The sequence below is a fragment of the Diceros bicornis genome, chromosome 29, assembly GCF_020826845.1.
Source record: "Diceros bicornis minor isolate mBicDic1 chromosome 29, mDicBic1.mat.cur, whole genome shotgun sequence".
NCBI classification, from domain to species: domain Eukaryota; kingdom Metazoa; phylum Chordata; class Mammalia; order Perissodactyla; family Rhinocerotidae; genus Diceros; species Diceros bicornis.
This window is the reverse complement of record NC_080768.1, coordinates 35,655,185-35,669,259: the sequence shown is the minus strand read 5'-3', so window position 1 is coordinate 35,669,259 and position 14,075 is coordinate 35,655,185. Positions and strand designations below refer to the sequence as shown.

At 37.9% G+C, this 14,075-nt stretch overlaps 1 protein-coding gene across 1 annotated transcript in view; it reads right to left on the bottom strand.

Moving 5' to 3' along the window:
• Positions 1-12,521: 12,521 nt before the first annotated feature.
• Positions 12,522-14,075, bottom strand: part of ADAM9 (ADAM metallopeptidase domain 9) — a 148,625-nt gene continuing 147,071 nt past the window's right edge. The window contains exon 22 of the mRNA XM_058525256.1: positions 12,522-13,856. Coding sequence (XP_058381239.1) covers positions 13,763-13,856 — 94 coding nt within the window. The 3' untranslated portion in view covers positions 12,522-13,762. The remainder of the gene's footprint in view (positions 13,857-14,075) is intronic.

Here is a 14,075-nt window from a genome sequence, read left to right as displayed (position 1 = left end):
AACCACATAGGGGGTTTGCCCCACCTTCCAAAGCCTGAAACAATTGGGTGCTCCCGTGCCTGAGGCCAGCCCCACCCAGCTGCAATCCTCAGAGAGCTGACAAGAGACCTAAAGGATGGAGGCTTATAGCAATTGTAAGGCCCTGAGCATAACAATCTGCCACGCTGGGGGCCTACTCACTTAAAAGAAATACTGCAACACAAATGTGGTATTAGAACTTGCAGCCAACTGTGCTGGGGCTCCCCACACATGATAAAGAGACTGAAGGGACCACAACAACTATAAGCAGCTGAGCATTACAACAGCTGGCCAGGAACATAACTCGCCATCCCTGGGCGCCTACAGGGAGGGCAAACAGGCCACAACAGAAGGACACACAAAGCGCACATAGGGGTCACCCCTGGACCGCTGAGAACTGAGGGAAGCACACTGCAGGTCTCCTAAGGAATCACTTACATAAGGTCACCTATCCAAGACCAGGAGACGTAGCTGACCTTCCTAACACATAGGCACAAGCACAGGGAAAGAGGCAAAATGAGGAGGCAAAGGAATACATTCCAAGTAATGGAACAGGACAAAACCCCAGAAAAGGAACTAAGTGAAAGAGAGATGAGCAACCTACCTGACAGAGAGTTCAAACAAAGAGTGTTAAGGATGCTCACTGATGTGGGGAGAAGAAGAGATGAACTCAGTGAGAATGTCAATAAAGAAATGGAAGATATAAAAAAGAACCAATCAGAAATGAAGAATACAATACTGGAAATGAAAAATTCACTAGAGGGACTCAAAAGCAGAGTAGAGGATACAGAAGAATGGATCTGTGAGCTGGACGAAAGACTAGAAAAAATTACCCAAGCTGAACAGGTAAAAGAGAAAAGAATTAAAAAGAGTGAGGACAGTCTAAGCGACCTCTGGGACAACATCAAGCGCACTAACATCAGTGTTATAGGTATCCCGGAAGGAGAAGAGCAAGACAAAGGGGCAGAGAATCTACTTCAAGAAATAATAGATGAAAACTTCCCTAACCTAAGGAAGGAAACAGACATCCAGGTACAGGAAGCACAGAGAGCCCCAAACAAGATAAACCCAAAGAGGCCCACACCAAGACACATCATAATCAAAATGTCCAGAATTAAAGATAAAGAGAGAATCCTAAAAGCCGCAAGAGAAAGTCAAGTTACATACAAAGGAAAATCCATAAGGCTATCAGCTGACTTCTCAGCAGAAACCTTACAGGCTAAAAGAGAGTGGCACGATATATTTAAAGTGCTAAAAGGAAAAAAATTACAGCTAAGAATACTCTACCCAGTAAGGTTATCATTCAAAATGGAAGGAGAGATCAAAAATTTCCCAGACAAGCAAAAATTAAAGGAGTTTGTCAACAAGAAACCAGTGCTACAAGAAATGTTAAAGGGACTGATTTAAGGGGAAAAGAGAAGACCACAAATAGGAAAAAGTATGTATTTCCAGGATAAGAGGGTAATGGATACAAATGCACAAAAAAAGAGGTTAGATATGATATCAAAAACATAAAAGGAGGGAGGAGGGGAGTTAAAGAGTACAGCTTTCAGACAGAGGTCAAACTAAAGAGACCATCAATTCTGTATAGAAGAAGAAAGGAACAGAAAAGGACTACTAAAACACTGAGAAAAAAAAAGTTAAAAAATGGAAGTAAGTACATACTTATCAATAGCTACTTTAAACGTCAGTGGACTAAATGCTCCAATTAAAAGGCAAGGGTGGCTGACTGGATAAAAAAACAAGACCCATATATATGCTGCATACAAGAGACACACTTCAGACCTAAAGACACTCACAAACGGAAAGTGAAGGGATGGAAAAGATACTCCATGCAAACGGCAATGAAAAGAAAGCTGGCGTAGCAGTACTCATATCAGACAAGATAGACTTTAAAACAAAAACTAAAAAGAGACAAAGAAGAGCATTACATAATGATCAAGGGAACAATCCAACAGGAGGATATAACACTTGTAAATATCTACCAACCAATGTAGGTGCACCTAAATATATAAAGCAATTATTAACAGACAAAAAAACAGAAATAGACAATAACACAATAATAGTAGGGGACTTTAACACTCCACGTACACCAATGGATAGATCATCCAAACAGAAGATCAATAAGGAAACATTGGCCTGAAATGACACACTAGAACAGATGGACCTAGTAGATATATACAAAGCATTCCATCCAAAAACCAAAGAATACACGTTCTTTTCAAATGCACATGGAACATTCTCCAGGATTGATCACATATTAGGCCACAAAACAAGTCTACATAAATTTAAGAAGATTTAAATAATACCAAGCATCTTTTCTGACCACAACGGTATGAAACTAGAAATCAACCATAGGAAGAAAATCAGAAAAGCCACAAATACGTGGAAATTAAACAAAATGCTACTGAACAACGACTGGGTCAACGAAGAAATCAAAGAACAAATCAAAAAATACCTGAAAATATGACATGCCAGAATTTATGGGATACAGCAAAAGCGGTTCTAAGAGGGAAGTTTATAGCAATACAGGCGTATCTCAACAAACAAGAAACATCTCAAATAAACAATCTAACAATGCACCTAAAGGAACTGGAAAAAGAAGAACAAACAAAGCCCAAAATCAGTAGAAGAAGGGAAATAATAAAAATCAGAGCAGAAATAAATGAAATAGAGACCAAAAAAACAATACAAAAAATTAATAAAACCAAGAGCTTGTTCTTTGAAAAGATAAACAAAATTGACAAACCTTTAGCTAGACTCACCAAGAAAAAAAGAGAGAAGGCACAAATAAGTAAAATCAGAAATGAAAGAGGAGAAATTACAACAGACACCTCAGAATAACAAAAGATTATAAGAGAATACTATGAAAAGCTATACGCCAACCAATTCGACAATCTGGAAGAAATGGATAAATTCTTAGAATCATACAACATTCCAAAACTGGATCAAGAAGAAGTAGAGAATTTGAATAGACCAATCACCAGTAAGGAGATTGAAACAGTAATCAAAAACATCCCCAAAAATAAAAGTCCAGGACCAGTCGGCTTCCCTGGTGAATTCTACCAAACATTCAAAGAAGACTTAATACCTATCCTTCTCAAACTCTTCCAAAAAATTGAGGAGCGGGGGAAGCTCCCTAACTCATTCTACGAAGCCGACATTACCCTGATACCAAAACCAGACAAGGACAACACAAAAAAAGAAAACTACAGGCCAATATCACTGATGAACATCGAGGCAAAAATCCTCAACAAAATACTAGCAAATCGCATACAACAATACGTTTAAAAGATTATACACCATGATCAAGTGGGATTTATTCCAGGGATGCAGGGATGGTTTAACATTCAGAAATCAATCAACGTAATACACCACATTAATAAAATGAAGGATGAAAATCACATGATCATCTCAATAGATGCAGAGAAAGCATTTGACAAGATACAGCAACCATTTATGATAAAAACTCTGAATAAAATGGGTATAGAAAGAAAGTACCTCAACATAATAAAGGCCATATAAGAGAAACACACAGCTAATATCATCCTCAATGGTGAAAAACTGAAACTCTCCCTCTAAGAACAGGAACCAGACAAGGATGCCCACCGTCACCACTCCTATTTAACATAGTACTGGAAGTCCTAGCCAGAGCAATCAGGCAAGAAAAAGAAATAAAAGGGATCCAAATTGGAAAGGAAGAAGTGAAACTCTCACTATTTGCAGATGACATGATTTTATATATAGAAAACCCTAATGAATCCACCAGAAAACTTTTAGAAGTAATAAACGAATATGGTAAAGTTGCAGGATACAAAATCAACATACAAAAATCAGTTGCATTTCTATACACTAAAAACGAAGTAGCAGAAAGAGAAATTAAGAATACCACCCCATTTACAATTGCAACAAAAAGAATAAAATACCTAGGAATAAACTTAACCAAAGAGGTGAAAGATCTGTACACCGAAAACTATAAAACATTGCTGAAAGAAATTGAAGAAGACACAAAGAAATGGAAAGATATTCTGTGCTCTTGGATTGGAAGAATTAACATAGTTAAGATGTCCATACTTCCTAAAGCAATCTATAGATTCAATGCAATCCCTATCAAGTTCCAACAACATTTTTCACAGAAATACAACAAAGAATCCTAAAATTTATATGGAACAACAAAAGACCCCGAATAGCTAAAGGAATCCTGAGAAAAAAGAACAAAGCTGGAGGTATCACACTCCCAGATTTCAAAATATACTACAAAGCTATAGTAACCAAAACAGCATGGTACTGGCACAAAAACAGACACACAGACCAATGGAATAGAATTGAAAGTCCAGAAATAAACCCACACATCTATGGACAGCTGATCTTTGACAAAGGAGCCAAGAACATACAATGGAGAAAAGAAAGTCTCTTCAACAAATGGTGTTGGGAAAACTGGATAGCCACATGCAAAAAAATGAAAGTAGACCCTTACCTTACACCATACACAAAAATTAACTCCAAATGGATTAAAGACTTGAATGTAAGACCTGAAACCATGAAACTTCTAAAAGAAAACATAACGCAGTACGCTCTTCGACATCGGTCTTAGCAACATATTTTCAAGCACCAGGTCTGACCGGGCAAGAGAAACAATAGAAAAAATAAACAAATGGGACTACATCAAACTAAAAAGCTTCTGCATAGCAAAGGAAACCATCAACAAAACAAAAAGACAACCTAACAATTGGGAGAAGATATTTGCAAACCATACATCGGATAAGGGGTTAATCTCCAAAATATATAAAGAACTCATGCATCTCAACAACAAAAAAACTAACAACCCAATTAAAAAATAGGCAAAAGACCTGAACAAACATTTCTCCAAAGAAGATATACAGATGGCCAACAGACACACGAAAAGATGTTCAAATTCATTAACTATCAGGGAAATGCAAATCAAAACTACAATGAGATATCACCTCACACCCGTCAGAATGGCTATAATTAATAAGACAGGAAACAACAAGTGTTGGAGAGGATGTGGAGAGAAGGGAACTCTTACACACTGCTGGTGGGAGTGCAAACTGGTGCAGCCACTATTGAAAACAGTATAGAGATTCCTCAAAAAAATCAAGGATAGAACTACCATATGATCCAGCTATTCCACTGCTGGGTATTTATCCAAAGAACTTGAAAACACCAATGTATAAAGATACATGCACCCCTGTGTTCCTTGCAGCGTTATTCACAATAGCCAAGACTTGGAAGCAACCTAAGAGCCCATCAAGGGACGAATGGATAAAGAAGCTGTGGTATATATACACAATGGAATACTACTCAGCCATAAGAAACGATGAAATCCAGCCATTTGTGACAACATGGATGGACATTGAGGGTATTATGCAAAGTGAAATAAGTCAGAGGGAGAAGGTCAAATACCATAGGATTTCCTTCATTAAGTAGTAGATAATAACAACAATAAACAAACACATAGAGACAGAGATTGGATTGGTGGTTACCAGAGGGTAAGGGGGCAGGGAGGAGGGCGAAATCGATAATTCAGCACTTGTGTGTGGTGGTGGGTTGTAATTAGTATTTGAGTGGTGAACATGATGTAATCTATGCAGAAATAGAAGTATAATGATGCACACCTGAAATTTATACAATGTTATAAACCAATGTTATTGCAATACACAAAAAATTTAAAATAATAAATTAAAAAACAAAGAAGGAGAAAACAAGTCACAGATTGGGAGAAAATATTTGCAAAGGGTATATCTAATAAACCACTGTTATCCAAAATATACAAGGAGGGCCGGCCCCGTGGCTTAGCGGTTGGGTGCTCGAGCTCCGCTGCTGGCGGCCTGGGTTCGGATACCAGGTGCGCACCAACGCACCGCTTCTCCCGCCATGCTGAGGCCGTGTCCCACATACAGCAACTAGAAGGATGTGCAGCTATGACATACAACTATCTACTGGGGCTTTGGGGGAAAAAAATAAATAAATAAAATTACAAAATATACAAAGAACTCTGAAAACTCAACAATAAGAAAACAAACAATCCAATTAGAAAATGAACGAAATACCTGAACAGACACCTCATCAAAGAAGATATATAGATGGCAAATAAGAAGATGAGAACATGCTCTACATCATATGTCACTAGAGACTTGCAAATTAAAACAATAATGAGATACCACTACACACCTATTAGAATGGCCAACATCAAGAGCACTGACAACACCAAATGCTGGCAAGGATGTGGCGCAACAGGAACTCTCATTCATTGCTGGTGGGAATGCAAAATGGTACAGCCACTTTGGAGGACAGTTTGGTAGTTTTTTACAAAACTAAACATACACTTACCATATGATCCAGCAATCATGCTCCTTGGTAATTAGCAAAAGGATTTGAAAACTTATCTTCACACAAAAACCTGCACACGAATGTTTACAGCATCTTTTTTCATAATTACCAAAACCTGGAAGCAACCCTGATGTCCTTCAGTAGGTGAATGGATAAATAAACTGGTTCATCCAGACAAGGGAATATTGCTCAGAACTAAAATGAAATAAGCTATGGAGCCATGAAAAAGACACAGAGGAACCATAAATGCATAATACTAAGTGAAAGAAGTCAATCTAAAAAGGCTACATACTGTATGAGTCCAACTATGTGACATTCTGGAAAAGGCAAAACTATGGAGACAGTAAAACTATCAGTGGTTGCCAGAAGTTAGGGAGGAGGAAGGGATGAATAGGCAGAGCGCAGAGAAGTTTTAGGGCAGTGAAACTATTCTATATACCATAATCGTGGATACATGTCATTATACATTTGTCAAAATCTATAGAACATATACCACCAAGAGTGAACCCTAGGGTAAACTATGGATTCTGGGTGATAACGATGTGTCAGTGTGGGACAGTAACAAATGCATCACTGTGGTGGAGGACGTCAATAGCAGAGGCTGTACATGTGTGGGGACACAGAATGTATGGGAAATCTCTATACCTTCCTCTCAATTTTGCTGTGAACATAAAACACTCTAAAATATAAACTTTATTTTTTTTAAATGGTTAAGATGGTAAATTTTATGTTATGTGTATTTTACCACAATTTAAAAATTAAAAAGCAAGGTAATGCATTAAACAAACACATGGGTAAAAGATCCACTGATGTTCAAGATAGACCAATACATTTTAACATAGCATACTAAAAAAAGTTCATTGATATGTTTTGATTCCACATTCCAACTAACCTTTACCACTTACCACGTTTTGATGTAGTATCCAAAGAAGAATATTGGTAATTATCTGAAAAGGTTATCAAAATACTCCTCCCTTTTCCAACTACATAAACTGGATTTTCTTCATGTATTTCAAATAAAACATATAGCAACAGATTGAATGCGGAAGTAGATATGAGAATCTAGTAGTCATCTATTAAGCCAGACATTAAGGAGATTTACCAAAATGTAAAGCAATATCACTCTCTAAATTCTTTTTGTTTTGGAAAATATAGTTTTTATTTTTAAAATGCGTTACTTATGTTAACATATAAGTCAATCTTGTTATTTTTAAATGAATTAATAAAAATTCTTAAATTTCCATATTATGTGAACAGTGATAACAAAATGAAGTAACATATGTCAAGGCTTCTAAAATGGAGCTGGGAGGCCATTAAGGAAATGGGACTTAGGCACCACACACTAACTACATCTCTTCCCAGACAGGCTGTAACTTTTGAACTGTGCCTTACTGTTGTCATCTTGACCTTCTTTCAAGAGATATGCTTACTCCTACAGATAAGAACTTTTTGCCTTAGAGATGGCCTTGGCAACCAATCAGTATAGCCAAGAAGTAACAGTTCTTGCCAGCACCAATCACAAATTTTGCAAAATAACATGTGTGATTTCTCTCTTTTTGCCTTTATAAACCCTTGCTTCCTCTGTCGTCCTCAGAACACATCTTGGGTTTCCACCTGAATCTATCTCTAGAATTGTAATTCCAATTGTCCAAAGAAATATCTGCCATTTGAATTCTAGTGAATTTTTCCTCGGTCAACAATTAATTTCTAATATGATAAATACTGACAGATATAAACAAAAACATAAAAGCTCTCAGAATTTCAATAACTGTTAATGTGTAAAGAAAAATTCCAAAAAGTTTAAGAACCACTACATTAAAATCTTGTATGTGTTCTGGTGAAGGTTTGTGTCCCCCCCAAATTCATGTTGAAGTCCTAACCCCCCAATACGATGGTATTTGGAAATGGGACCTTTGGGAGATAATTAGCGTTAGATCTAATTATCATAGGTCATAAAGGTGGAGCTCTCATGATGGGATTAGTGCCCTTAAAAGAAGAGACACCACAGAGTTTGCTCTCTCTCTGCACACCAAGAAGAGGTCATGTGAGTACAGGCAAGAAGGCAATTACTAGACAGGAAGAGAGACCTCGCCAGAACCCCACGGTGATGGCACCCCGATCTCAGACTTTCTGCCTCCAGAACTATGAGAAAATAAATTTCTGTTGTTTGAGCCACCCAGTCTAAGGCATTTTGTTATGGCAGTCTGAGCTCACTAACACAGCATGTAATAGCAAAAAGACTGGAAACAATCCAAAAGTCCCTTAATAAGAGAGCTGGGTGAATAAATTGTGATACCTCCAAACAGTGGAACACTATGCAGACGGGGAAAAAAAAAGACATTCCTCGTACTGACACGGGATGGCAAGACGCAGAACAGTGCATAAAAAAGGGAAGGAAAATCAGAACATACCTAAAAATTTTACTTGCATCTAAACCTCTCCTAACATATTTTAAAATTTTGAGGACTCTACCGCTCTTCGTTTCCTGCCATAAGGTACCTTTGTCAGTGTCAGCATAGCAGACGCTGAATTTTTTTTTGCATTGCAGGACAAATTATTATTGTATGCAGGACAAGTTATCATGCTGGAACAAACGATAGCCGGGGAAAGCCAGTTTTTTGAAGTTTGAGTGGAGTTCAAGTTGTTTCCGGGATGCTTTTGGGTGCCAGCGATTTGCGGCAGTTCTGTGAAGTACATGACAGACCTACAAGCAAGGCCGCCCCGAACCGCGAGTCAGAGACTAAGGGATTTGTCCTCGAGCTTATTAACATTATCTGCCCCTCTCCTGAGTCACTTCTCTATCCCCACGCGGCGCCCAAACACGGCCGGGCTTCCAGGGTGTCAGGGCCAAACGAACAAAAAGCAGGGAAGGACCCCGGGTTTTCAACGGAGTTGGGCCACAGTTTGACGGAAGCAGGTACGCGTTAAAAGAAGGAAAAGAAAAACCTTCCTCCGCCCCAGACCGGACTAACAGGTCTCCACCGGCTTACCAGGTCTTGACGCTAGCAAGCCACTGAGACCCCCAAGCAGCATCATTAGGCGGAACATGCTGTGGCTCCTGGGCTCCGGGCGGGGACTGACGGGGGACCGTTGGGCCGGCTCGAAACGGGCGCCGCAACCCGCCGGCCCGGGACGCACGGACCCCGAAGGCCGCCTCCCCGCGCGTTCGCGGGCGGCGTTCTCGCGAGGCCGCTGCCCCGGGGGTGCGCCTGGTATTCAACGCTCCGAGCACCCCTCACCGGCATTGCGCCCGCCGTAGTGTGAGGACGGCTCGTGCCCTGCGCGCGCACTGCCGGCCGACCCGCTGTGCGTCTGGAGTTCAACCACCGCAGCCCCGCCGTCGCGGCCGTCGTCCCCCACAGATCTTGCGCGTCGTGCTGACGGACCTGCAGGAACTAACACGTTTATTGTGCGCTGTTTTGTATCAGGCACTTCCAGGTGCTTTAAAAGACGAACGTGTAATACTCTCTGACTTGAAAACTATACGCTCGCAGACACTCGCACATAAATACACATACATCTTCATTTTTACTAAAGCTGGGTTTCTAAAATTAAAGAAAAAAAAAAAAACTAACCAGATGTGTGGAAAAGATTCCAAGAAAGGGAAAAGTTAGATTTTGATATCTTTGGAAAGAGCCTGCTACGGTTTTTTTCCATACCCACTGGCCAAATGGACTTTGTAGCCAGGCTGTGTCTGCTTTCTCCTCCAGTAACCTGGTTCTCCACATGCCCTTGGCTAAAATTCATGTGATATTCTCTTGTTCAGTAACTTCTCAGTGCAGTGAATATTCATTCATTCATGTAGTGAATGAGACGGACAAGATTCTTCCCCATAATTTCAGAAAATTCTAGCCAAATTCCTCAACACAGAATTCAAAATTTTCTAAATTCGCCCTGTTTTCTCCTATCCCCAGTGCTCTGGCCACCTTGAGCTCTGGTCTCTCCTGAATGAACACTGCCTTAGTCCCGTGGACTGCGACGCCTCCTCCCTCCCACCCTCAACCCCAGTCCCCACCTATATGCACCATCTTTTAATTCTTTTCAAATTTCAAAGAATGAATTAATCTCTCAGACTAATTAACAGAAAAGCGGACACAAACTAACAGGCCCCATGGGAACACAGAAAAGGTCACTTGGGGAATCACACACCTAAACTGACAGTTGAGATGCGATTTTATGGATGCATAGGATTTCACCAGAGCAATCTAAGCCTGAAAAACAATAGCATGAGCAAAAACAAGGCAATAAAAATATATACCTAGCTTGTATCTCAATAGGAACAGCCAATGCTAGACTAACATTGCTTTTAGGCAGTAGTTGAGCCAAAAGTTGGGTTCGTAACATTAGAAGAACAATTAGAGTAAATGCTTAGACTTGTCAATTAGTGGTATTTTGAATGAATTTCTAGTTCTTTCCTTGTTATTTCCCTTTCCTCAACCTTTCCTGTTTAAGTCTTTAAGAGCAGATTTTATATTATTTTTACTTGTGTACATGGCTCTTTCCATGACAGGCTGCATGTCCCATCCATAACTTATATATCACAGTACCTAATATGGCACCTGCAAGATGGCAGAGTTTCAGTAAACATTTATGAAATTTAATAAAATCTGATTTGTGCTTAGAAAACCTGGATTGGGTTTAACTATACAGTTAGACACCCAGGAATCTGCTTGATAGAAAGGGAAAATGCAATACAGTAGTCCCCCTTTATCCAAGGTTTTACTTTCTGTGGTTTCAGTTACCCATGGTCAACCGAAATCAGAAAATATGAAATAGGAAATTCCAGAAATAAACAATTCTTAAGCTTTAAATTGTGCCCTGAGTAACATAATGAAATCTCCCACTGTTCTGCTCCCTCCCGCCTAGGATGTAAATCATCCATTTTGTCCAGCATATTCATGCTGTATACATTACCCCCCAATTGGTACAGGAAAATACATGGTATATATCCATGGTTCAGGCATCCACTGGGGGTCTTGAAAGGTATCCCCCACGGATACAGGGGGACTACTGTATACTGAACAACGTTAATTTGTGAACATATAGTCAAACTGTGATATCAAAGCTACATATAACTTATCTTGATTATTAAAACATCTTTAGCAGATGGCAAGGAAGCCCTTTAATATTTTCTAATTTTGAAGTGGCATCTATGAAGAAATTTTACCATTTTTAATAGCAATCCAAAATAAATCAAGGACAAACCTAAGTGAAAAGCATACAAAATGTGTAAAAATATATATAAAAGTAAAAAGTTTAGACTGATCAAATAGTCTTTTAGAAAAACTTTCTAAATATTCAAAGATCCAAGGAATTATCTATTTCTGAGGAAAGTTTTAAGTTACATAGTTAACATATATCCAACTGTAAAATGTCAGTGATATGAATTACAATTGCAAATATTAAGACAGATGATAAACATTTTACTCTTATATGAATTGATTCAGAGATTTAAATTGAAATGCAGAGTTCGTTTGGGATTGTTTACAATTTTTAATATATACCTTATTGTTAAAATAATGTACCATCTTCAGAGAACTGAAGTATCTCTCTTCAAAAGTAATCTGTTTAGGGGGCCAATCCGGTGGCGCAAGCGGTTAAGTGCGCGCACTCCGCTGCAGTGGCCCGGAGTTCGCCGGTTCCAATCCCAGGCGCTGCACCAACGCACTGCTTGGCAAGCCATGCTGTGGCAGCATCCCATATAAAGTGAAGGAAGACGGGCACAGATGTTAGCCCAGGGCCAGTCTTCCTCAGCCAAAAAAAAAAAAAAGAAGAGGACTGGCAGATGTTAGCACAGGGCTGATCTCCTCACAAAAAAAAAATAACAATAATAAAATAAAAAATAAAATAAAATAAAATGAAGTCAAACCGTGAAAAAAAAAAATAATCTGTTTACCTTTAATAACAAAAAGCCATTGTGCACAATTTGGCAGAAGTCTGAAAAACTAATGAGATAATATCTGTAAAAGTTTGACTAGGAGTTTTATCTAAAACCAGTATAATGTTTTCATTAACAAAGTCATAAACAGCTGAGTATTTAGGAAGTTACTGGGCAACACAAAACAGAATTTCAACTATTTTATTTATTGTAAATATTATATTTGTATATGTATATATACACAAATCAAAAATTTTTTGAAAAACTAATGAAATTCAGTTAATAAACGTATATTAAACTTTATTATGAAAGGTTATGAAAAATTTTTAAGTGTTTAAAATTTTACCATCCATACATTTCTTCCACAGTAAAAATTCATTTTTTAACACAGCTGGGATGGTAACTCACAGACACCACACTAACTTTTTTACATTTATCTAAGAAAACCTTTTCTTCCTTTCTCCAGCCTAATTTCTTTGAAAGTATTAGTGTCAACAGAGACATGATCCAGCACACCTTAGAAAATGTAAACATTCTAAATCATATTAACAGCAAGCTTTGAAGTTTCAGATTTTAAAGTGCTCATGAAATTCTCAAGTGGTTTTATGACAGCTCAGTTGATTGAAGATATTATAATTGCTCCTGCTTTATTATAGCCACGAATCAATAGCATATCTGATTAGCTCTATTAAATACTTCGTACCTTAAAGTTTATAATTTATTTAAAATAATGCTATTGTAAAAGGATGTCATGCTTTAACATGATTCATAATAGAAATTCTACTATTAAATTAAATTTTCTAATACTCCTTATCCATAGATAGATCCATAGAATCATTTATCCATAGAATAATCATAAATGGAAGATAATTGTGTGTGAATACACACACACACTTTTAGTATACTTTGTACTTTCAAAATAATATTATGATATCTCAATTGTGGGTTTCGTGCACTCTTGTGAAGACAAAATATTCCTTTATTCATGTAGTGAATGGGACAGACAAGATTCTAGCATATGATGATTATTAGTCCGTGCAAGATGAAAAACATTAGACATTATTGGTAGCTAATTAGTCAGTTTTCATAGGTATTAGATTATCACATGTTCAACCAGAAACTACATTAATGATAACTAAGGTCAAAATTCAGAATTACATTTAAGCACATAATGGCAAAACTTAAACCAATACAATTTATTTGAGAATCATTACAATAACATGTTCAAAATAACAGAATCCATGTTAGGTGCATTAACCTCACAGATGACTGAATAAGACTTATTCAGGGATGGAAATGGAAATGTTATTCTAAATTCCTTGGCTTTACCACATTTCTTATATTTCTCAATTCCTACTACTTGATTTCTGTTTTTCTGTGTCAATAAAGTTTGTTCTGCAGTATTTTGTTCTCATTCATATTGCAGCAGGAAGAAAGGCTTTTCAAGAAAATATCAGGAAAAAATAGTATTAGCTCAGTTCCCTGAAGATATCTGCAAAAGGAAAGTAAAAAAAATCAAGTGACGGTGCTATATAAAGGAGGTGCAGGAGCAGGACGAGCAGGAATTAAATTTCCCTGAGATGACACTTTCGGTTGTGGTGGAGGTGGCCTGTGAGGGCAAAAAAGACAGTTAATCCTGTGTTTCAACTGAATGAAATAATGTTACACTCATTACAAGCCCAATATAACACCATCCTTAACATCACTGACAATTCTTAAGGGTACATTATAGTCTGATATTATTATTAATCTGATATGCAATAGTTAAAGGACTCCAATCAAAGTCTAAAATGTAGTAACTACCTTAAATTAATGCTATTCTATAATC